The following is a 25,541-nucleotide window of genomic DNA, read 5'->3' as shown; positions in this document are numbered from 1 at the left end:
AAAATCTGAGGACAGTAGTATTGTACAAACATATAAAGTTATCCATAGAGATGATATGTGTGTACGAAATGAATACACTACACAGATGAGGAGCTGCCAATCTGAACGTGCAGCTAGATATATATGCAACTCCTTTTTAGTACAGAAAAAAAATATGAGTGACTTATTGATACTGTCTGTTTGTACATGTCCTCTATGAGTTCCTCCCTGCCCTTCACTCTGGTCATGTCTATAGGCTAGGCAACAGCAGCAGAAAAGACAGACATGAGGGGAGCAATAAGAAGGAGGCAGGACCTGGACAGTGGGCGTGTGCTTTAAGAGACTCCTGGCTAATCTCTTCCTGGTTGGACGGGCTCAGGGCATCAGCGTTGGCAGCTGGTTGGTCACGACTGGAGCACATGTAATACAGGTTTCCAGAAAACTGCATCTTCTTGGACTCCTGTCGCAAAGACTCCCAGACAGCAGAAGCCTCATCTGGACACCAGGCCATCGCCACGTTTGCACAGTCATGAAACTCATCCCAGGACCTGTAGGGGGTGGAACAGAGATGGTCACATACAGTGCCTTCGGAAATTATCCAGACCCATTGACTTTTTTTACAGCCTTATTCTAAAATGTATTAAATAAACAATTTTCCTCATCAAAAAAACTAAACAAACATCAATACCTTATTTACATAAGTATTCAGACCCTTTGCTATGAGACTCGAAATTGAGCTCAGGTGCATCCTGTTTCCATTGATCATCCTTGAGATGTTTCTACAACTTGATTAGGGAAAGAGAAAGGGGGATACCTAGTCAGTTGTACAACTGAATGCCTTCAACTGAAATGCGTCTTCTGCATTTAACCCAATCCCTCTGAATCAGAGAGGTGCGGGGGGCTGCCTTAATCGACATCCACGTCTTTGGCGCCCGGATTGAGTCCACCTGTGGTAAATTCAATTGATTGGACATGATTTGGAAGGTGCACACCTGTCTATACAAGGTCCCATAGTTTACAGTGCATGTCAGAGCAAAAACCAAGCCCTGAGATCGATGGAATTGTCTGTAGAGCTCTGAGAGTATTGTGTCGAGGCACAGTTCCTCTGTGGAGATGGGAGAACCTTCCAGAAGGACAACCATTAGTGTGGAGTGGCCAGATGGAAGCCACTCCTCAGTAAAAGGCACATGACAGCCCCCTTGGAGATTGCCAAAAGGCACCTAAAGACTTGCAGACTGTGAGGAACAAGATTCTCTGGTCTAGTGAAACCAAGATTGAACTCTTTGGCCTGAATGCCAAGTGTCACTTCTAGAGGAAACCTGGCACCATCCCTATGGTGAAACATGGTGGTGGCAGCATCATGCTGTGGGGATGTTTTTCATCGGCAGGGACTGAGAGACTAGTCAGGATCGAGGGAAAGATGAACGGAGCAAAGTACAGAAAGATCCTTGATGAAAACCTGCTCCAGTGCGCTCAGGATCTCAGACAGGGGTGAAGGTTCACCTTCCAAATGGACAACGACCCTAAGCACACAGCCAAGACAACACAGGAGTGGCTTCGGGATAAGTCTCTGAATGTCCTTGAGTGCCCAGCCAGAGCCTGGACTTGAACCTGATTGAACATCTGTGAAGAAACCTGAAAATAGCTGTGCAGCATTGCTCCCCATCCAACCTGACAGAACATGATAGGATATGCAGAGAAGAATGGGAGAAACTACCCAAATACAGGTGTGCCAAGCTTGTACACCCTAGGGCCTCGAGGCTGTAATCGCTGCCAAAGGTGCTTCAACAAGGTAAAGGGTCTGAATACTTATGTAAATGTGATATTTCTGTTTTTTTCTCATTTCTAAAAACCTGCTTTTTCTTTGTCATTATGGGGTATTGTGTGTGGACGGGAAGAGTTGGAACAACACCACTCATAAACATCTTATATTCACATTCCCTGTGTACAAGTGCAGAAAGGCTAAACTTGCACTGTATTTGGATATGGGCCCATGGTCTTAAATCAACCCTTAAATAGCACATCTGTTGGGGGCTTAGGGCATCTGTTTATCGTACACACAGGAGACCTTGAGGGGAATGGGTGAAACAAAGAGGAAGCAAAATGCAGCCTTGCAAAGTCCCAGAGTCACATGTGCAGTAGAAAACAGCAGAGTAACAGCAGGTGAAGGGCAGCTTGTTAGCAATATCTGCCTGCAGTCTATTTTCTGATTAAAATAATAAAGGATTGCTGAGGTGTTAGATTAAACACTTGATCTGAAACATACACTGCATGCTAATGCATAAACAAACCAAGCTCACGGCCCAGGAAACAAGAACATTACCTGTACCTAGTAACATCAGATTTTCCTTCATTTTTATTCTATACTCAAGGTAAACTCTCCTAGCATTCCATAGAGAATACTGACAGTGGTGCAGCCTTGGCCTAGATGCAAATCTGAGACTTTTATCCAGTAGGGAAAATATTGCCTTTCTACTAACTGCCTTTCCCTAACAGATTTGACCACATTCCTAGGAAGAGTGTGTGTGTGTGTGTGTGTGTGTGTGTGTGTGTGTGTGTGTGTGTGTGTGTGTGTGTGTGTGTGTGTGTGTGTGTGTGTGTGTGTGTGTGTGTGTGTGTGTGTGTGTGTGTGTGTGTGTGTGTGTGTGTGTGTGTGTGTGTGTGTGTGTGTTTGCGTGTGTGTGTGGATGCGTGCAATTATGCGTGTGTGTGTGTGTGCGTGCGTGCGTGCGTGCATGGATGCGTGTGTGCAGACGTATGTAAATTTACTGAATGGCAGGATTAGTACCTTAATTGGTACCTTAAGGAATGTGACCAAAATAATAACATAATTGTAATGACCACTATATATACCTGAAGACAGCATGTGTGTCTCCAGCTCCTCAATAGTGAACAACAACTCCCGACAGGACCTTCCTACATTGATGCAATGTTTTCTGGGAATGGGTTGATCTTGATGGGGTGATGCATCTTTCAGGAGGGTCATACCCTAGCTCAACAACAACAATTTAAAATGGCTACTACAATTATTCAAATCCAGATTAAATAGCAAATGCAGTTTAGAACCCTTAGGACTTTAGGACTATGCGGACGCCTGGGAGCTGGAGGGAAGGCTGTTTATGGCTGGCTGGCTTTATGGAGCGCTTGTCGATGCAACTGTAGGGAACAGCGCGACATTTTCTCGAAACAGTGCTGAGGTAAAGATGGCTGTACTTTGGCTAGGTAATTGCGGTTTGACTTGATATGAAACTGAACTAGAGTGTAACCCTGGTGCTGAACTAGTGCGTAGCAGCTAATGTGTTTGTAGAATGTTAAGTCCCTAATTGACTGAGGTGAATGAAGCTACAGCATCAAGTTGATCATGTCTGGAGTCAAATTTAGCTTGTTTTTGATGTTCCCCAAATTGCGTTTTAGAGTGTTTTAATATGTAGAAATTAAGTAAATGAGTTTCGATTTTATAAAAATTCCTTGACATAATGATAAGATGGATTACAGACGCATGTATAAATAGAATGGAAGACAGAGATAGATAAAGAGAGACCCTCAATATTTAATTAGACACTCCAATATGCCTCAAGCAAATGGGAAGTGCTGTCAGGATGTTAGAGAGAGCTGGGGTATAACCATGGAGAAGAAAGAGAGAGCTGGGGTATAACCATGGAGAAGAAAGAGAGAGCTGGGGTATAACCATGGAGAAAAGAGAGAGAGCTGGGGTATAACCATGGAGAAGAAAGAGAGAGCTGGGGTATAACCATGGAGAAGAGAGAGAGAGCTGGGGTATAACCATGGAGAAGAGAGAGAGAGAGCTGGGGTATAACCATGGAGAAGAGAGAGAGAGCTGGGGTATAACCATGGAGAAGAGAGAGAGAGCTGGGTTATAACCATGGAAAAGAGAGAGAGAGAGCTGGGGTATAACCATGGAGAAGAGAGAGAGAGAGCTGGGGTATAACCATGGAGAAGAGAGAGAGAGCTGGGGTATAACCATGGAGAAGAAAGAGAGAGCTGGGGTATAACCATGGAGAAGAAAGAGAAAGCTGGGGTATAACCATGGAGAAGAGAGAGAGAGCTGGGGTATAACCATGGAGAAGAGAGAGAGAGAGCTGGGGTATAACCATGGAGAAGAGAGAGAGAGCTGGGGTATAACCATGGAGAAGAGAGAGAGAGAGCTGGGGTATAACCATGGAGAAGAGAGAGAAAGCTGGGGTATAACCATGGAGAAGAGAGAGAGAGAGCTGGGGTATAACCATGGAGAAGAGAGAGAGAGAGCTGGGGTATAACCATGGAGAAGAGAGAGAAAGCTGGGGTATAACCATGGAGAAGAGAGAGAGAGAGCTGGGGTATAACCATGGAGAAGAGAGAGAAAGCTGGGGTATAACCATGGAGAAGAGAGAGAGAGAGCTGGGGTATAACCATGGAGAAGAAAGAGAGAGCTGGGGTATAACCATGGAGAAGAAAGAGAAAGCTGGGGTATAACCATGGAGAAGAGAGAGAGAGAGCTGGGGTATAACCATGGAGAAGAGAGAGAGAGCTGGGGTATAACCATGGAGAAGAAAGAGAAAGCTGGGGTATAACCATGGAGAAGAAAGAGAGAGAGCTGGGGTATAACCATGGAGAAGAGAGAGAAAGCTGGGGTATAACCATGGATAAGAAAGAGAAAGCTGGGGTATAACCATGGAGAAGAGAGAGAGAGAGCTGGGGTATAACCATGGAGAAGAAAGAGAGAGCTGGGGTATAACCATGGAGAAGAAAGAGAGAGAGCTGGGGTATAACCATGGAGAAGAAAGAGAGAGCTGGGGTATAACCATGGAGAAGAAAGAGAGAGAGCTGGGGTATAACCATGGAGAAGAAAGAGAGAGCTGGGGTATAACCATGGAGAAGAAAGAGAGAGAGAGCTGGGGTATAACCATGGAGAAGAGAGAGAGAGAGCTGGGGTATAACCATGGAGAAGAAAGAGAGAGAGAGCTGGGGTATAACCATGGAGAAGAAAGAGAGAGCTGGGGTATAACCATGGAGAAGAGAGAGAGAGAGCTGGGGTATAACCATGGAGAAGAGAGAGAGAGCTGGGGTATAACCATGGAGAAGAGAGAGAAAGCTGGGGTATAACCATGGAGAAGAGAGAGAGAGCTGGGGTATAACCATGGAGAAGAGAGAGAGAGAGCTGGGGTATAACCATGGAGAAGAGAGAGAGAGAGCTGGGGTATAACCATGGAGAAGAAAGAGAAAGCTGGGGTATAACCATGGAGAAGAAAGAGAAAGCTGGGGTATAACCATGGAGAAGAAAGAGAGAGCTGGGGTATAACCATGGAGAAGAAAGAGAGAGCTGGGGTATAACCATGGAGAAGAGAGAGAAAGCTGGGGTATAACCATGGAGAAGAAAGAGAAAGCGATGGAGATATTGAAATAGAGGTAAAGATCTGGTGAAGCCCATTGTTCAATGGTAATTCAATTATAGGTCACAGTGTTATGTCAATTTCTCATTTCAGAGTGTGTCTGTGTCTATAAATAACATATAGATGAGGGGATTTGTATCTGTAAGTTCATAATCATTGGTCTTGGTTCATCTGTCAGTGACTGTAGGGCTATAATGTGTGTGTGTGTGGGGGGGGGGGGGGGGGGGGGGGGGGGGGGGGGTGCTTACTTGCAGATGGTGTGTATCTCCTGTGTGTCCTCATCTTTCTGGGCACTGTCGGTCAGGCTGTCTCCCAGAGCCATCAGACACTGAGCGAAGCCCTTATAGATGGAGTGACACCTCCTGGTGGAGGCAGCAGAGCTGGGACAGGGGTCGACGACTGGACGAAGACACAGAGACATACAGTATACCATCAGCACTCACATTGGGGAGAAATGAGCATCCGGAGAGTTCAATATTGCCAAGCACAGGACTTCTGAGTGTTTTTTGTAAACGTGTTTGGTTACTTTAAACAAGTGGCAACAAAGCTCTGTCTTGTACAAGGCTTGACAAACCTTGGATCCTCTATAGCTGGATCCTCCATATGTATACTACATGACCAAAAGTATGTGGACACCTGCTCGTCGAACATCTCATTACAAAATCATGGGCATTAATATGGAGTTGGTCCACCCTTTTCTGCTATAAGTCTCCACTCTTCTGGGAAGGCTTTCCACTAGATGTTGGAACATTGCGGGGACTTGCTTCCATTCAACCACAAGAGTATTAGTGAGGTCAGGAACTGATGTTGGGCGATGAGGCCTGACTCGCAGTTCGTCCCAAAGGTGTTCAATGGGGTTAAGGTCAGGGCTCTGTGCAGGCCAGTCAAATTGTCCACACCGATCTCACAAACCATTTCTGTATGGACCTCGCTTTGTTCACATGGGCATTGATATGCTGAAACAGGGAAGGGCTTTCCCAAAAACTGTTGCTACAAAGTTGGAAGCACAGAACTGTCTAAAATGTCATTTTATGTTGTAGCGTTAAGATTTCCCTTCAGTGGAACTAAGGGGCCTACCCCGAACCATGAAAAATAGCCCCAGACCATTATTCCTCCTTCACCAAACTTTACAGTTGGCACTATGCATTGGGGCAGGTAGCGTTCTCCTGCCAAACTCAGATTCCTCCGTCGGATTGACAGATGGTAAAGCATGATTCATCACTCCAGAGAAGACGTTTCCACTGCTCCAGAGTCCAGTCTTGCTTTACCCCACTCTAGCTGACGCTTGGCATGGCGCATGGTGATCTTAGGCTTGTGTGTTGCTGCTAGGCCATGGAAACCACTTTCATTAAGCTCCCGCCGAACAGTTATTGTGCTGACGTTGCTTCCAGTGGCAGTTTGGAACTCGGTAGTGTGTTGCAAACGAAGACAGATGATTTTTACACGCTACGCACGTCAGCACTCGGTTGTCCCGTTCTGTGAGCTTGTGGCCTACCACTTCACGGCTGAGCCGTTGTTGCTCCAAGACGTTTCCACTTCACAATTTTAGCACTTACAGTTGACCGGGGCAGCTATAGCAGGGCAGAAATTTGACAAACTGACTAGTTGCCACATTGGAAGTCACTGAGCTCTTCAGTGAGGCCATTCTATCACCAATGTTTGTCTATGGAAATTGCATGGCTGTGTGCTCGATTTATACATCTGTCAGCAACAGGTGTGGCTGAAATAGCCGAATCCACTAATTTGAAGGGGTGTCCACATACTTTTGAATATATAGTGTATCTATAGCTGTACATCTTCAGCTCTCCTGGCATTGAGAGACATGGTTATGTTCCTTTGTCAGCCTATTTCAGATAGAGTACTTAAGTCCTTGAAATCAGCATGGTTTTACACAATCCAAACTAATTGAATCTGAACAGCATGATGCACTGTGCCAACAACCAACCTTGAAGGTGCACACTCCAGAACGTCCATGTGTGAAAAATAAGTTTGGAAGGAAAGTGGCCCTGAAGCATGTCAGAGGGGTACAGGCTGTAGTGTGAGTGACCCAGATACAACTTAATTTCAAGATTGCATTTAGGCTACATATGAATCATTTTAATATGAAGCAACTAGTGCCTGTAAGCCGTGTGAATATATATATATTTTTTAAGTGAGTCATGAACCCACTCAATAACCCCAAACTGCTCCTTTACAGACCTCTATCTCTCCATCCCCTCTCTCTTCCCATGCTACTCCCTCCCACTGTAATCCAACCATTTAAAGGCGAACCCTCAAAGAAGCTAACGGGACATAGTGAGGTAAAACTGAGGATGGTAATTGGGTTAGACAGCAGATCACCGGGGCCTGTATCCACAAAGCGTCTCAGAGTAGGAGTGCTGATCAAGGATCAAGTCCCAACCTGTCTATATAATCTTATTCATTATGATCTAAAAGGTTAAACTGATCTTAGATCAGCACTCCTACTCTGAGAGGCTTTGTGGACACAGGCCCAGAATTCTCTTCTGGTCCCCTGGGAAGAACATGATTAATATTTAATAATTATGACTTTTCCGGCCTCCTTTTTTTCCTGTTGATTTCGGGCAATGTTTGGCAGTGGGGGTCTAAAGATTATTGGTTTCACTCATCCTCATCAGAATTTTATGAAGACTGAGAGAGAGCAGAGAGATAGACAAATGATTGCGTCCCACTGCTGGCTTGCTTCTGAAGCTAAGCAGAGTTGGTCCTGGTCAGTCCCTGAATGGGAGACCAGATGCTGTTGGAGGGCCAGTAGGAGGCACTCTTTCCTCTGGTCTAAAAGATATCCCAATGCCCCAGGGCAATGATTGGGGACACTGCCCTGTGTAGGGTGCTGTCTTTCGGATGGGACGTTAAATGGGTGTCCTGTATCTCTGAGGTCTTTAAAGATCCCATGGCACTTATCGTAAGAGTAGGGGTGTTAACCCTGGTGTCCTGGCTAAATTCCCAAGCTGTCCCTCATACCATCATGGTCACCTAATCATCCCCAGCTTACAATTGGCTCATTCATCCCCCTCCTCTCCCCTGTAACTATTCCCCAGGTTGTTGCTGTAAATGAGAACATGTTCTCAGTCAACTAACCTGGTCAAATAATGGTTAAAATTAAATTGAGCCAGGAGAGATAGGGACAGTATAAAGAACTAGAGGGAAGAGGAAATTAACAAATGCACTGTCTATTGAGCAAGTTAAAACAAAGTCTATGTTGGTCGGAAAAACACCACAGTTGTCCAGCCCAGTGGTTCCTCATATAAGCATGTTGCTACTTTCCCCAATAGAAATGTGTCTTAATTGAACTCCAGCATCATGCTATATCCCAGCACCATCCCGTGTCCCAGCCAGGTCTGGTTCAATATGCATCCTATACAGGGCAGCAGATACTGTAGGCTGCTTTTGAGCCTAAATGTAAATATTTGATTGCATGACAGAGCCTGGGGGAATCCACAGAGCATTCCTATAAAAAAGCAGGAAGCCTCAAGTCAGACAGACATGACTGATGAAGAAACCACAGACTTAACTGATGTAGTTGTTTCAGCCTAAAAGAACATTACATTACTTTTCTATCCATTCTGGTGTATTTTCATCACACTGGTTTTGCATTGATCATTTACCAAACTCCCCCCTCTCCATCAATAAAGATTGATGAAGATATGCACATCTAGCTACACGTTCGTTGAAGGTTAGGAATCTAGTGATTTTTCTGTGCAGATCTTTTCTTTCAAGACTATTGGCATCGTGAGAAAAAAACAGAGTTAAAGTGCAGATATCGATATTAAAAGGATAGAGGGAAAAGTTCATATAAGTTCTATATGTCAGGCATCACAGCCGTACTATCTCTAGCACTACGTACAGTATAGACAACTGGATGCCAAAGGCACTGTATCATTTGTTTTCCTGTCATTACAGCAATGTTCCAGCGGTCTTGTTACTGGAGTTTCTTTGACTCACAGTGCTACTGCACATCAGAACTACCACAGTGGAGCCTTTGCTTCATTGTATTGACCTCCCTCTTCCACTTGAAGCCTCAGTAATGAACTGGCCTGTAAACCAGGGTAAATCGCCTATTTATTTGTTTTACCGTTATTTAACTAGGCAAGTCAGTTAAGAACAAATTGTTATTTACAATGACGGCCTTCCCCAGTCATTGTAGCTGCATGCTATGAGAGTGGAGCACAGAGATCAAGGGGAGCAGTTGGAAGGATTCAGCAAAAGACTCACCAGTCAGAGCTGCTTAAAACACTGCTGCTTATTCGTATTACTGCTCCTGATAATCCTCACATAATTGCTGGTCACTACCCAAATGAGAGAGCTTATGGTCCCGGGGGAGTTTGTAAGACTTTCAGGAAACACAATATCTATAATCTGTCCTGCTATATAATACAGAGTAAAAATGAAACAGAACAGCATAATGAGTTGAACTATACTGTACCAACATAATGTTTTGCATATGTTGTCTAACATGTGCTCCCTTAAAACATCAATGTAGCAGGAGATGTTTTGAAGTTTGGAGGAAATACACACATGAAAAACAGAATAAAGTTGTATTTATAAAGGTCCATTCTGCATCCCTCCATATATTATTAACCTCTGGAAGCATAAAAACAGAATAGGCAAGAGAAAAATAAACAGTGCCCTGTAATAAGTGGGTCTAGACTAGGTACCCCAGCCGTCGGTACCCCAACAGTGGGTCTGTTGGGTCTAGACTAGGTACCCCAGCCGTCGGTACCCCAACAGTGGGTCTGTTGGGTCTAGACTAGGTACCCCAGCCGTCGGTACCCCAACAGTGGGTCTGTTGGGTCTAGACTAGGTACCCCAGCCGTCGGTACCCCAACAGTGGGTCTGTTGGGTCTAGACTAGGTACCCCAGCCGTCGGTACCCCAACAGTGGGTCTGTTGGGTCTAGACTAGGTACCCCAGCTGTCGGGCGTACGCCAAATAAAAATGTGCTAGATTTTTATTTCACATTTTCAAACAGTCCATTTATATTTTCCAACGCGGCTATACATTTGGGTGAGGTTTCTTTCTCACCTGAGTATCCTCGTTTCACTGCCAAAAATAAAGTTAAACCATCTAGTGTTCAGCGAAATAACAACACAATGTCAAATACAGGTAGCCTAGTCAAATAATTAACATCCAATCACATTAGATGGTTTAATTAAGATGACTTAAGAGTAGTAACATGTATAAACGCAACAGATACCATTAATAAGAAGGGGCTAGAAGCGTCTTATATGGTGAGCTACCGAATGGCTTGGACAGGCAATCCCCATACTATTGTGGAGGACTTAATTCTTCCTGCTGCTGCAGATATGGCTGTGACAATGCTGGGGGAAAAGGCAAAAAAAAATATACAGACAATGTCTCAATCAAACAACACCGTTTCACGATGCATCAGTGACATGGCAGGAGATGTTTTGAAACAATTACTGCTTTGCATAGAAGCCAGTAAATTCTATGCGTTACAGCTGGAGTCAACAGACAGGGGGGGCCTGGCACAGCTCCTGGTATATGTCCGTTATGTTTATAGGGGGTCAATTAAGGAAGACATCCTCTTCTGCAAACCACTGGAAACCAGGACAACAGGAGAGGATATTTTTAAAGTACTGGACAGCTTTGTGACATCAAATGGACTTTGGTGGTCAATATGTGTTAGTATCTTTACTGATGGCGCAAAAGCCATGACAGGGAGACATAGTGGAGTGGTAACGTTCGTGCAAGCAGTTGCTCCCAACGCTACTTGGGTACACTGCAGCATCCACCGTGAGGCTCTTGCTGCCAAGGGAATGCCTGACAGCTTGAAAGACGTTTTAGCCACTACAGTGAAAATGTTAAAGCAAGGCCCCTGAACTCTCGTGTATTTTCTGCATTATGCAATGATATGGGCAGCGACCATGTAACGCTTTTACAACATACAGAAGTGGGCTGGTTATCTAGGGGCTAAGTATTGACATGTTTTTTTTAATTGAGAGACGAGCTTAAAGTTTTCTTTACTGACCATCATTTTCACTTGTCTGACCGCTTGAATGATGACGAGTTTCTCACACGACTGGCCTATCTGGGTGATGTTTTTTCTCGCCTGCATGATCTGAATCTAGGATTACAGGGACTCTCCGCAACTATATTCAATGTGCGGGATAAAATTGAGGCTATGATTAATAAGTTGGGCTCTTCTCTGTCTGCATTAACAAGGACAACACACAGGTCTTTCCATCATTGTATGAGTTTTGTGTGCAAATGAACGCAAGCTTACGGACAATGTCAAATGTGATATAGTGAAGCATCTGAGTGAGTTGTGTGCAAAATTACGCAGATACTTTCCCGAAACGGACGACACAAACAACTGGATTCGTTATCCTTTTCATGCCCTGCCTCCAGTCCACTTACTGATATCTGAACAAGAGAGCCTCATCGAAATTGCAATAAGTGGTTCTGTGAAAAGTCTATTTAATCCGAAGCTACTGCCAGATTTCTGGATTGGGCTGCGCTCAGAGTTTCCTCCCTTGGCAAGTTGTGCTGTTAAGACACTGATGCCCTTTGCAACCACGTACCTATGTGAGAGTGGATTCTTGGACCTCACTAGCATGAAAACTAAATACAAGCATAGGCTGTGTGTTGAAAATGATTTAAGAATGAGACTCTCTCCAATACAACCCAACATTGCAGAGTTATGTGCATCATTTAAAGCACACCCTTCTCATTAACCTGTTATTCACAATTTTCGATGAACAAATAAGGTTTTTTTATATGTAAGATGACGAAATAAAGAGCAAAATGATTGATTATTATTATATGATTATTTGTGCCCTCGTCCTATAAGAGCTCTTTGCCATTTCCCACGAGCCGGGTTGTGACAAAAACTCACACTCATTCTTATGTTTAATACATGTATCGTATAGTGTGTGTATGTGGCAGGCTTACAGTGATGGCAAAAACAATATTTGAGAGTACTAGAGGGGGTACGCAGCTGGTGGTTGAATGTTTGAAGGGGTACGGGACTATAAAAAGTTTGCGAACCACTGGTCTAGGCGACCCACCCGGCAGACTGACGGGCTGAGTCTTTCTCGGTACATGTACATCTCTATTCGTGAATATGCAGCTGTTGCCAGGTGCAGTGCTGAACTAGCTGAATTGGTGCTGATGTCTGCTGCACAAGTGCTGCAGGCCATTCTTTCTCATGTCAATTTCTGAATGATGCCCTTCTGATGATCCCATACACAAAATGTTTTGACACCTTTATAAATAAAACAAAACTTAGAGTTCAGAACCATTTAGGTGTACATTATGATCTCATTTAATTTTACTTCCTACCGCTGGTTGTTTGCTGTGTTTATGTAGAAAGTGAGGAAATGCCTGAAGAAAACACTACGAATCTCAGTGGCCTCTTCGCCGATGCAGGTTATCTGTTGTTTATTTTAGCTTCCCCAAAAAAGGTGTTTAATCAAACTACCTTGTGTATCCTCCTTGTTCGCACACGCTTTATCAGTTCTGCCCACAAATGTTCTATAGGATTGAGGTCAGGGCTTTGGGATGGCCACTCTAATACCTTGACTTTGTTGTCCTTAAGTTATTTTGCCACAACTTTGGAAGTTTGCTTGGGGTCATTATCCATTTGGAAGACGCATTTGCGACCAAGACTTAACTTGAGATGTCTTGAGATGTTGTTCAATATATCCACATCATTTTCCATCCTCACAATGCCATCTATTTTGTGAAGTGCACCAGTCCCTCCTGCAGCAGGCACCCCCACAACATGATGCTGCCACCCCCGTGCTTCACGGTTGGGATGGTGATCTTCGGCTTGCAAGCATCCCCCTTTTTCCTCCAAACATAACGATGTTCATTATGGCCAAACAGTTCTATTTTTTTTTCATCAGACCAGAGGACATTTTTTCAAAAAGTACAATCTTTGTCCCCATGTGCAATTGCAAACCGTAGTCTGGCTTTTTGTTGGCGGTTTTGGAACAGTGGCTTCTTCCTTGCTGAGCGGCCATTCAGGTTATGTCGATATTGGACTTGTTTTACTGTGGATATAGATACTTTTGTACCCGTTTCCTCCAGCATCTTCACAAGGTCCTTTGCTGTTGTTCTGGGATTGATTTGCACTTTTCGCACTAAAGTACGTTCATCTCTAGGAGACAATGCGTCTCCTTCCTGAGCGGTATGACAGCTGCGTGATCCCTTGGTGTTTATACTTGCGTACTATTGTTTGTATAGATGAACAGGGTACCTTCAGGTGTTTGAAAATTGCTCCCAAGGATGAACCAGACTTGTGGAGGTCTACAAAAAATATTCTGAGGTCTTGGCTGATTTCTATTTGATTTTCCCATGATGCCAAGCAAAGAGGCACTGAGTTTGAAGGTAGGCCTTGAAATACATCCACAGGTACACCTCCAATTAACTCAAATTATGTCAATTAGCCTATCAGAAGCTTCTAAAGCCATGACATAATTTTCTGAAATTTTACAAGCTGTTTAAAAGCAGTCAACTTAGTGTATGTAAACTTCTGACCCACTGGAATTTAGATACAGTGAAATAATCTGTCTGTAAAGAATTATTGGAAAAATTACTTGTGTCATGCACAAAGTAGATGTCCTAACCGACTTGCCAAAACTATAGTTTGTTATCAAGAAATGTATTTGTGGAGTGGTTGAGAAATGAGTTTTAATGACTCCAACCTAAGTGTATGCAAACTTCCGACTTCAACTGTAGTTAAAAAAAATTGTCTCCACACACATTTTTGTTAATCTGTTAGGGCTCTTGCTCTGCCAGTGACATTGTATACATGAGAATCAGTGTAGTAAACAACAGCCCTCGAAAACAATGATTTGTGTTGAAGTAGCCTCTGCCAAGTCCCCAACAACTGGATGTTCCGGTATTCAGGGGAAATGGAAAGAGCCTGTGAAGTGACTTCCGCTTTTGGACGTTAACAAGGCGACACTCCATATTGCTAACTCCTCCTCCACATTTACTGGATTGGTTGAACAGAAGGGTTGTTTTCTTATCGCCAAGACCAGTATGTAGGGGATCTAGTTTCAGGCGTTTCTTTTACACCTGCTACGTTAGTGTTGCAGTGATGTACTCGATGCTGTATTCGAGGGAAGCGTTCAAGGCTGTTGCGAGAAGCGGCTTTGAGGCCATGTTTGTTGTAGTGTGGGCAAGGGATAGGGTATGGCCTACCAAATTTAAAGGTATGTGCTTTTAACCTTTTTCTAAAATGTTTTATGAGATTGGAGAACATATTAGGAGGGATCTTAGACCATTCATATTGGGCTATTTTGCTTCCACTGGTCCTGTGGCCTTTGTTAAGGTCAACGGCATCCTGAACTTGATCAAATACCAGGATATTTTAGACAAAAACCTGGTTGCCTCTGCCAGGAAACTGACACTTGGCCACAAGTGGATCTTCCAGCAAGACAATAAGCCCAAGCACACATCAAAATCCACAAAGAAATGGTTAATTGACCACAAAATGAACCCCATTGAAAACCTGTGGTTTGAATTAAACTGGGCAGTCCAAAAGTGCAGATGAAGGACATCAAGGATCTGGAAACATTCTGAATGGAGGAATAGTGTAAGAACCCTCGCAAAGTGTTCTCCAATCTCAATTTTTGGAGCATATAAAATAGCTCAGTATTTGTATTATTTATTTTATACATTATTTTTTACTAATCTTTATTGAGGGTGCCAATAATTACGGACCTGACTATTTAATTCAGAGTGAGATGTACATTACACTGGCCCGGGTGTTTTCTAACGTCGGCTCCACACACATCCACTGGGAAGACAACTCCATCCAATACAAGGTGCTCTAGAGACAGGAACCATTAGCCAAGTTATTAGACTGATATATCCACCACATCATTAGTACCACCCTCACAGGGACAGGAATTTGAACAGAAGTCCTCCTTCTTCATCTGTGGGTTGCGCTCAGAGGTCTGTGGCGCACTGTCTAAATAGACTCCATTGTGTCTCTGATTAGTAGTAGCTCAGTGTTTTGTTGTCTGAGCAAATATTCAGCATGTCACTGTCTGAGCAGCAAAGCCAAAGATTTTTGTCTGACCAGGTAACTGCTGTCGCACTCTCTGACACTGAGTAGGTGGAAGGCTGGGGAGGTTTACTATGGCACTATGGTAACTCCATCATTAAGGGCAACAGCCAGGCTAATGAACCTGCTAGTGACAGCATTGCGTGCGAGAGGTATAGAGGGACTGAATTCCCACTGCAACCTCCATGCTGGGCACAATAAGAAAGAGTGCGAGAAAGACGAAGAGAGCGAGAGAGGGAGAGTAGGCTATGCATTGGATCGGCATAAAAAATAACCCCTGATAATTAGCTCAACCGGACTAACTCCCGTTTCCAAATGAATGATTAACCTCTCAAATTTTTCCATTTGGACCTCAGTTCCCATCACAGGGGAGAGGAGGGAAAATAATAAAATCCTACATCCACAGAAAATACATTTTCCCATAGAGGACAATAGTGATGCAGAAAGGAGCGAGACGGAAATGTGGAGAGAGAGATTACATAAATACCACTGTGCTCCAGAAAGACAAAGGTTTGGTAACATCATTTGTCTATTCTGAAGAATTTTGAGAAAGGAGAGGTGGAGCAACTTGGTGTAGTCTTGGTTCAACTGTAATCTGTTCTAATGAGGGTTGAAGCCAAGCAGGTCACACTGAAATGAGTGGATTAGTGCTGCTACTGCCGACAATCATGTTCATTAGGACCACCAGCGCTACTGCTGTGCAAGTTGTCCTGTAGGTGTATGAAAATAATTGGACAAAATGCAGACCTAGGAAGACTGCATGAGGCAAATTATCTGCCTGTTGGTTAGTACAGATAGAGAGTGAAAGGGAGAGAGAGAGAGGGAGGGGGGAAGAGAGAGTATAAGAAATAGGCTTTACTCAGAGAGCATCCTTTCACATCAATGTAAGGAAAAAGCCTTCTCAGACGTTAAATCCAGTCCAGCTCCTTAAGCCTTTCTGTCTCTTGAACGCTCTTCCTGCCTTTCCCTCTCTCTCTAAAGATCTGATAAATCTGTAGGAAAAAAACACTTGCCAAGTAACTATTTCTTTGGCTCAGAAGAGCTAAAAGGATACACAAATTGCTTGAAGGGCACTGACGAAGAGAGATCTTTAATGTGCAAGCTTCTTTCATATTCCTTCTTTAGCACGCTGTTTAATAAACACAGACACACACACACACACACACACATTAAGAAAATGAACACAACACATGGACACACAGAAACACCACACACACTCACTCTATATCTCATCCAAGTCCATGCCCCATGGGAGTGTTGTTGCCTGTGGAGGGTGGAGGGAGCTTTGGCTCGCTGTATCCCCCTCTTCTCCTGTCCCTTCCCCTCAGCAGAGTCTGAGCGCTGAGCTGAGCGCTACCTTTGATAACAGGCAGATGAGACATAGCTGCTCTAATAACCCTCACTAAAACAGACAAGAAGAAGACATAGAAGCCAATGAGATGGGACTGCCTTTTGAATACGATCAGTGTGGTGTCCACCGTGAGACGGTTAAGATATAAGGGCTCAATAATTCAGTCTGACAAAAATAAAATCTACTCAGCTACAAACAAAAAGGTCCAAAAATAGGCTGTGAAAGAGGCACGAGAATCCCATCTGTCATACAATGTGTCATAATTGAAGTTGATAGACCACAGAGCTGTATCAAACTAACAGATGTCATACAGTACATGGTCAGATTCATAACAGTAAAATAGAGAGTACGTGAAGCCCTATGTAAGAGCAAAACTAGACTCAAAATAACTGTTGAAGTTAAAAGATGATTTCTATCTGTGATAGAAAAGGTGTTAATAATGGAAACTTGTGTAGCAACCGCCTTCTGGCTTGACACAAATTGATAACATTGGACTTTGGTGAGTATGCATCTCTTGCACTTCATTTCAACTTGATCCATTAGGTTACATAAGGGCATGTGCCCTCAAAGAAAACAGTTTGAAGGATAAAGCTAACTCATGATTCGCTCTCCTTTCCTCCAAGCCCTCCCTTTTCCTTTCCCTGTTACACTTTCTGCTCTACAAACACCAATATCTACTTTTTCTGAAAGTTAGTCAAATAATTGTAACATTAATGTAGCATCACACGGCTGAGCCCTGACCCAGCAACCTGAGAACATTCCTATAACATCATTGGGACATTACTAAAAAGCCCTTAGGCACTCAACCATCAGAGGTAAAGTTATATCTGTCTACTTTGACCATGATGTAGTGTTGTTGAGTGCAGAAACAGTCAGGCTACATCAATTCAGCATAATTCCTTCCACAGCCCCATAATTTGCATCAGGCAAATTATGCATCAGGAAGAAATGTTGGTTGGTCCTCTGCATAACGATAAATATGTTGCAATAGAAGAGTTTCATCCCTACGGAGAAATCATGAGTAATTAAAAGCTATCTCTAGCTGTTTATTTCTGGATCTTGTGTGTGGTTGAAGGGGTGGGATGCAAGTAGGCTAAATGGGACACATTCTACACTCAGTATGGGACTTTAAAAGTGTGATATGTCCCCTACTATCCTCCTTAAAACTGAGCAATGGAATGAAATTCAGGATGATTCATCAGGCCAACTGCTTCATGCTTTAACATCAGATCTAATGGGCCATTATTTATATTAAATACATTGAATCAATGTTAGATACATTTATAGAATTTAAAGACATCATGATGAGATATAACCAGGAATTCTGCGTGTGACTAACATAAAAAAGCCAGATGGAAAAGTGGTGAAACTGCTTAAATCCTTCAGGACTGCCACACGTAGCCGCATTTTTCCTTGGGATGCAGCATTAAAAAACATGAAGAACCCAACATTTTTCCTTGGGATGCAGCATTAAAAAACATGAAGAACCCAACATTTTTCCTTGGGATGCAGCATTAAAAAACATGAAGAACCCAACATTTTTCCTTGGGATGCAGCATTAAAAAACATGAAGAACCCAACATTTTTCCTTGGGATGCAGCATTAAAAAACATGAAGAACCCAATATTTTTCCTTGGGATGCAGCATTAAAAAACATGAAGAACCCAATATTTTTCCTTGGGATGCAGCATTAAAAAACATGAAGAACCCAATATTTTTCCAAGTATCTCTGAAAGATCATGCTAATTTAGTATTTTTGATCTGTTCTTTCAAATCTAGAAATAATTGGCTAGATTTTACATTTTTACAACTGCAGAATACGCAAATATCCTCCTCCAAAAAGAATAATTGTAATTTATATGAAAACATTATGTAAGATAATAATCATACAGAGTTAAGCAGATACTGTACGCAGATGCTTTAACATTGTGTGATTGTACACAAAATATATTACATAATAACTGACAAGGGATTTCCAAAGTGCTTTCGATGTCAATGCACTTATACTGAATGGTTTCCTAGTCTCTCATTACAATCACCTACCATCCTTACCATGGATCACTTAAACTGCATAATACATGTGTGTGTAATGTATGTGTTCACCTAGGTCATATCTTATGGTTGGGGCACAACGGAATAATCAAGATTAATTATGGGACAGGTGCACTAATTAAAACTGTATGAAGAAGACATAAGTTGCTCTTATACCTACACTACTGTTCAAAAGTTTGGGGTCACTTCAGAATGTCCTTGTTTTCCATGAAAACATACATGAAATGAGCTGCAAAATGAATAAGAAATATTGTTAAGACGTTGACAAGGTTATAAATAATGATTTTTTATTTAAATAATAATTTTGTCCTTTAAACTCCATTTGCAGCAATTACAGCCTTGGCATTCTAGTTGTCAATTCCTGAAGCACCTCCCACAAGTTGGATTGGCTTGATGGGCACTTCTTACGTACCATACGGTTAAAGCTGCTCCCACAACAGCTCAATAGGGTTGAGATCCGGTGACTGTGCTGGCCACTCCATTATATACAGAATACCAGCTGATTGCTTCTTCCCTAAATAGTTCTTGCTTAGTTTGGAGCTGTGCTTTCGGTCATTGTCCGGTCGTAGGAGGGAATTGGCTCCTATTAAGTGCCGTCCACTGGGTATGGCATGGCGTTTCAAAATGGAGTGATAGCCTTCCTTCTTCAAGATCCCTTTTACCCTGTATAGATCTCCCACTTTACCACCACCAAAGCACCCCCAGACCATCACATTGCCTCCACCATGTTTGACAGATGGCATCAAGCACCCCTCCAGCATCTTTTCATTTTTCTGCATTTCACGAATGTTCTTCTTTTTGATCCGAACACCTCAAACTTAGATTCATCTGTCCATAACACTTTTTTCTAATCTTCCTCTGTCTAGTGTCTGTTTTGCCCATCTTAATCTTTTATATTTTATTGGCCAGTCTGAGATATGGCTTTTTCTTTGCAACTCTGCATAGAAGGCCAGCATCCCGGAGTCGCCTCTTCACTGTTGACATTGAGACTGGTGTTTTACGGGAACTATTTATTGAAGCTGCCAGTTGGGAACTTGTGAGGCATCTGTTTCTCAAACTAGACACTAATGTACTTGTCCTCTTGCTCAGTTGTGCACCGGAGCCTCCCATTCCTCTTTCTATTCTGGTTAGAGACAGTTTGCGCTGTTCTGTGAAGGGAATAGTACACAGTGTTGTACGAGATCTTCAGTTTCTTAGCAATTTCTCACATGGAATAGCCTTCATTTCTCAGAACAAGAATAGACTGACGAGTTTCTGAAGAAAGGTCTTTGTTTCTGGCCATTTTGAGCAAGTAATCGAACCCACAAATGCTGATGCTCCAGATACTCAACTAGTCTAAAAAAGGCCAGTTTTATTGCTTCTTTAATCAGAACAACAGTTTTCAGCTGTGCTAACCTTTTAAAATGATAAACTTGGATTAGCTAACACAATATGCATTGGAACACAGGAGTGATGGTTGCTGATAATGGGCCTCTGTACGCGTATGTAGATATTCCATAAAAAAATCTGTAGTTTCATTTACAACATTAACAATATCTACACTGTATTTCTGATCAATTTGATGTCATTTTAATAGACAAAACAAATGTGCTTTTCTTTCAAAAACATGGACATTTCTAAGTGACCCCAAACTTTTGAATGGTAGTGTGGGCATATTAAAAGTACCTATTCTACTTCTGTAATTACAAATCTGCTCTCAAATATATTGTTTTGCAATTGCTAAAGTACTGTAACAACATTTTAATATTAGTGTTGTTACATGCAGTGTTACTACACAGATAAGAGAGTTCCATGGTGGACTCCCTATTCACCCAAGGGGGCCAAGAGGTAAGTACACAGGTAAGAGCAACTTACTGTAAAAGATTACCTAAGATAAATATTGGAAACAAGAACATGAGTGGATGGATCCACAAAAAGATAAAACCCATGAAGCTTCAACTAGCTCTCACAGTCTCATGTCAGAATTAGACGTTCATCCATGTTTCTCACAGTGGTGGAAAAAGTACCCAATTGTTATACTTGAGTAAAAGTAAAGATACCTTAATAGAAAATGACTCAAGCAAAAGTGAAAGTCACCCAGTAAAATACTACTTGAGTAAAAGTATTTGAGTAAAACTATTTGGTTTAAAATTTACTTAAGTATCAAAAGTAAATGTAATCGCTAAAATATACTTAAGTATCAAAAGTATAAATCATTTCAAATTCCTTATATTAAGCAAACCAGACGGCATGATTTTATTTTCTTTTTTATTTACGTATAGCCAGGGTCACACTTCAACACTCAGACATCATTTACAAACTAAGCATTTGTGTTTAGTGAGTCTGCCAATTCAGAGGCATTAGGGATGACCAGGAATTATCTCTTGATAAGTGTGTGAATTAGACAATTTTCCTGTCCTGCTATGCATTCAAAATGTAACTAGTACTTATGGGTGTCAGGGAAAATTTAAGGAGAAAAAGGTACATTCATTTCTTTAGGAATGTGGTGAAGTAAAAGTTGCCAATAATATAAGTAGTAAAGTAAACTCCAGATACCCAAAAAAACGACTTAAGAGGTACTTTAAAGTATTTTTACTTAAGTACTTTCCACCACTGGTTTCTCAAACATTACATTTCAAAGTTGTTGCAAACGTCAAATTTTGAAGTGTTTAAGGTTAAGTTTAGGCATTAAGAGTTAAGGTTTGGGATAGGCTTAAAACAAAAATCTAAAAAATTATATTGTTGGATTCAAACTTGCAACCAATGGAATCAGAGGCAAATTCCTACTCGAAGGTAACAGCGCTCACTGTTGCCCCTAGTGGATGGTTACCACATCGTCTTCCAACATCCTCAGACATGGGTGGATGTCGAATAATGACTTGTATCAAGGGTGACCTGGCTGGAATCAAAGGCTGCAGGCACATTGCTTTGATCCACACGGCTAAAGAAATGGTTACAAACAGTTACATATCCTCTGTGAGTACACTGCCAGCATTCCTTGTTTCCTGTATCCCATACTGTTGAAACTGAGACAACTGAAGGGGCCAGAGAGATTATCTCTGAACAAGAGTGATGAGTTGATTCTACATGGCGTTAGCCAGCTGACCTCATCTTTACATTATTTAACTTAAAAGCTTGTTAAGAGAACTCACAACGGAGCTTGAATTAAAGATGAATATCGAAAAACTGTTTACTTAGCGACTGTTATGTAAAGCGATAAAGAAAGTGAGGGAGAACACTCAGATCTATGCATTTAATGAACTTCACCTGAGCAACTAACATGTCTAGTGCCCCTAAGACTGAAAGTTCTGGCTGGGTTTGCCAAGGCCTCCCAACCACCGTGTACCAGGCTAGCCAGCCCAGCTCAGAGGCACTATGACAAGTGGAGGCTCCAAGGCACACAGAGGTGCCAACAACCTGGCTGATTATGCCAGCCCAGTTCTATGGGGCAGGGAATCCCTGCAACAGTTTCCATCTCCTTTCTCCCTGTGCTGTGTTCATGAAGCACAGGGTTCTGTTGTGTTCACGCGTCTAACTCTCGCTGTTTAGAGTAGTCTTGAACTGCAGAAGATTGTATAGGGAAATCTAATACATTTCAATAAAAATGCTATTTGCAGATGGAGTCTTCATGCAGATATGTAGAGTAAAAATGAACTGACTTCCTGGAAGTTGTTAAGCACATGTTGACAGGATGGAAGTTTTGACACAAAGCAAAGCACTCAGTGAGACAGTGACAGAACAATCTGACACTCCGATAAGAGCCTTTCCCCATACTGTTCATTCTATGACTACTCTTTCTCTCTGTGTTCTTAGTACTGGTCCAGGACCATGGTAGGCCATTCTCCATCTGACTAATAAATGAGCTTCCTGTGCACATTGATCCCTCTCCCCCTCATATGGAGAGTAAGTGAGAGGCTCATTGTAATGGACACAAGCGCACTGACCCTCTCTGGGAGTTAATTTGTTTTTATTGACTAGAACACCTGAGTTTCCAGTTGTAACTTATCAGGGTTAGCACAGGCTTCAACAGAGCTGAAGCTCCATGCTCACTCCACTCAACAACAGATGGGAACAGGGGGACGATTACATCACTGTCCAGCCCTAGTGTCCACTGCACACACTCTATCTGACCTTTGCTCGGCCTTTACTCCTTGTTCTCTTCTCTATGACCTGACCTCTGAAGCTACCCTATAACTGTTCATCTCAGCCAAACGTATAGCATTGTTATGATGAACAGATGGGAAGAGATACCTGACTATCTATGCCCATACCTCAGAGTTACGGTATGCAACCCCCCCGCCTATGAGAGCATCTGCTGCCTACACAGAACAAAGCACCAGGGACATAAGTTGCAGCAACCTTGGGCACATTGGGAGCCAATGGAGTTCTCTTCTTCCTCAATAGCCATCCAAGCACACAACACATCAAGTCACTGACACAAAGTCACAGCTGAATCACACACGACTCATTAGTGCTAGAGGAAACAAGATCATGTAACTCCTTAAAACAGAAGTATAAAAGTTGGTCTACCTATGAATATTAATTCTCAGCCTTGGCTGAGGTGGAGTGTCATGGGGTGTCATGCATGGCTGCGGTTTCATTTCACAGCGTTTGTTTAGGGACTCCACGCCACTCCTAAGTCTGTGCTGAAGAGAGGAGACAGGGAGAGGGTGAGGGGAGGAGGTAATTATTGGGACAAGGCTGATGTGAAGTTGAAAGCTTAGAGGGGCTGTGTCTGATTAATCATATGCACAATTCAGGTGGAGAAATTAAATTCCTCTCCATGCCTCCCCGTATGCTCCTTAATTACTAAACTCTTCAGCAACCGAATCAGAAGCTTAATTTACAAACAAAGGATTCAGGAGAGGCACTTTATATTGCCTTAATTGTGAGGTGTGTTGATGAGATGACTACAAAGTTGCAGATTATCCATTGAAGTACAGCGAGGATGGGGGATGGTAGATGTACCAGACTGGTGATCTGATAGATATTATATGCAAAGGCTGAATAAAAATGAAGAGGACATGGTTGGTGTGAGAATGTGTGATATGGGTGTGAACCATGAATTATCATGGGGAAATGAAGATCAGTAATGAATTGTCACGAAGAGAGAGGAAAGTGGATGCAATTCTACTAGAGAGCATGAACCTGATTTAATGAGGAGGTAATGTCTGCTTCGTATGCTTGTGTACTGCAGTAAAATGCCTTTAGAACACTCCCAAACCACAGAGGTGTAAATTGAGAGAGAATCCTGTTAAATCAAACATTTTTCTCTCAATGGCTGGTCTAACATAGCCTATAGCAGGGTTCCCCAAATCTGTTCGAAAGTATTCCCATGCATAATAGAGACATCATTACAAATCATTTGTAGACTGGAAAAGTGACCATAAAAAGCCCCAACAGATATATTATTTGACAAAAAATGATTTCAAACGTTGCTTACGTTTGTATATGATCACATCTGTTTAGGCTTCTTGTGTTCTGGACCCCTGACCATCCACTCAACTAAAATGTGTCCTGCGCCTGAATCTAGTCATACCTGGCCTATAGTATGCAGGGCGATACACATTCGACGCTGTATGACTATAAAGGTCGACTACTCACGGGACAGATCATATTTTCTCTCTAATATTATGTAGAATGAAGGCTGCCAATACTGAGCGCCAAGGAAAAAGTAACATAACATGATAACCTCTTGGGATAATCCTTCCAAAGGTTGTGTGGTGTGTGTGCTTTGTTTTTTTTTACCAATAGGTTTCACACGAAAATAAGTTAAGGTTGAGGGATGGCTATGATCCGCACTGTCCCGAAAGGAGGACTATTCTGCTTGTGAGCCACACAGGTTCAGATGAGATACCTGTGCTACTTTATGCAGTCAATCAGGGGAAGGCAAATGCGATTCATTCATTATTCTTTTCGCATTCAATTCCCCAATGGATAGTAGGCTATTACATCCTCCTTTGTGAGGAATAAACTAAGGGAATCGAGGTGACTGACGGGTTCAGTTGTCCCGAGAGAGCATAAACCTATTTCAGAATGCTGACAATATAATGCGTAGGCTATTATAATAACTAGACAGTGCAAATGTGTTCTTCTAGATTTTGTATTCACTGACGCCACACACGCTGACGCTTCGACTGCGCTTGGGAATGTAGTGTAATAGGCTACCCAAGAACAAAGCGCATGTGAATTCAAATCTATAACAATGGTCGACGACTAATATAATACTATATAAAAGGACCTTCTATACACAAACTATACAATACGACCAAATGTGGTAAAAAGACTCAAAAAGATGGTCAATTGTTTACTTGCCTCATCTCGTTGCAATCATTTAACTCATTTTAATCTGTAACCTAGTTTTACGTCAGCAACTCTTAATTAGCCATTCAAACATTTATATAATAAAACATTTTGAACTCACGAATTTTGTACCTAGGCACCGAAAAAATATTTTCTGGTGTCCACTTTAGCGCGACTCGTTCCCCTATAATTTAGAGGTGCATTTAATAAATCCCACCCAAGAACCCCCACATAGTACGAACAAATTAAACATTACTGTTATTTCTATAGAATAAAAAATTTTTTCTAAGTGAACACTTACTCAGATGGAGAGCAAGAGGCAAGAAAATACACGCGTAATTCACGAGGGATACCATTCTGCTCAGGCCACTCGAATTCAGAAAAAGACGCGTCTGAAACAAGTAAAAATCCGCGTCAGTGTTACAATC

At 42.4% G+C, this 25,541-nt stretch overlaps 1 protein-coding gene across 1 annotated transcript; it reads right to left on the bottom strand.

Annotated features, from left to right (window-relative positions):
* Window positions 1-229: 229 nt before the first annotated feature.
* Window positions 230-25,541, bottom strand: LOC139371660 (neuritin-like). Its single transcript, XM_071111950.1, has 3 exons — window positions 25,415-25,541; window positions 5,618-5,768; window positions 230-527 (listed from the first exon to the last, which is right to left on the bottom strand). The coding sequence occupies exons 1-3, from the start codon at window positions 25,467-25,469 to the stop codon at window positions 230-232; spliced, it is 504 nt and encodes a 167-aa protein (XP_070968051.1). The 5' UTR covers window positions 25,470-25,541.

The sequence above is a fragment of the Oncorhynchus clarkii genome, chromosome 2, assembly GCF_045791955.1.
Source record: "Oncorhynchus clarkii lewisi isolate Uvic-CL-2024 chromosome 2, UVic_Ocla_1.0, whole genome shotgun sequence".
In the NCBI taxonomy this organism is placed as follows: domain Eukaryota; kingdom Metazoa; phylum Chordata; class Actinopteri; order Salmoniformes; family Salmonidae; genus Oncorhynchus; species Oncorhynchus clarkii.
This window is presented reverse-complemented; position numbering and strand designations above follow the sequence as displayed.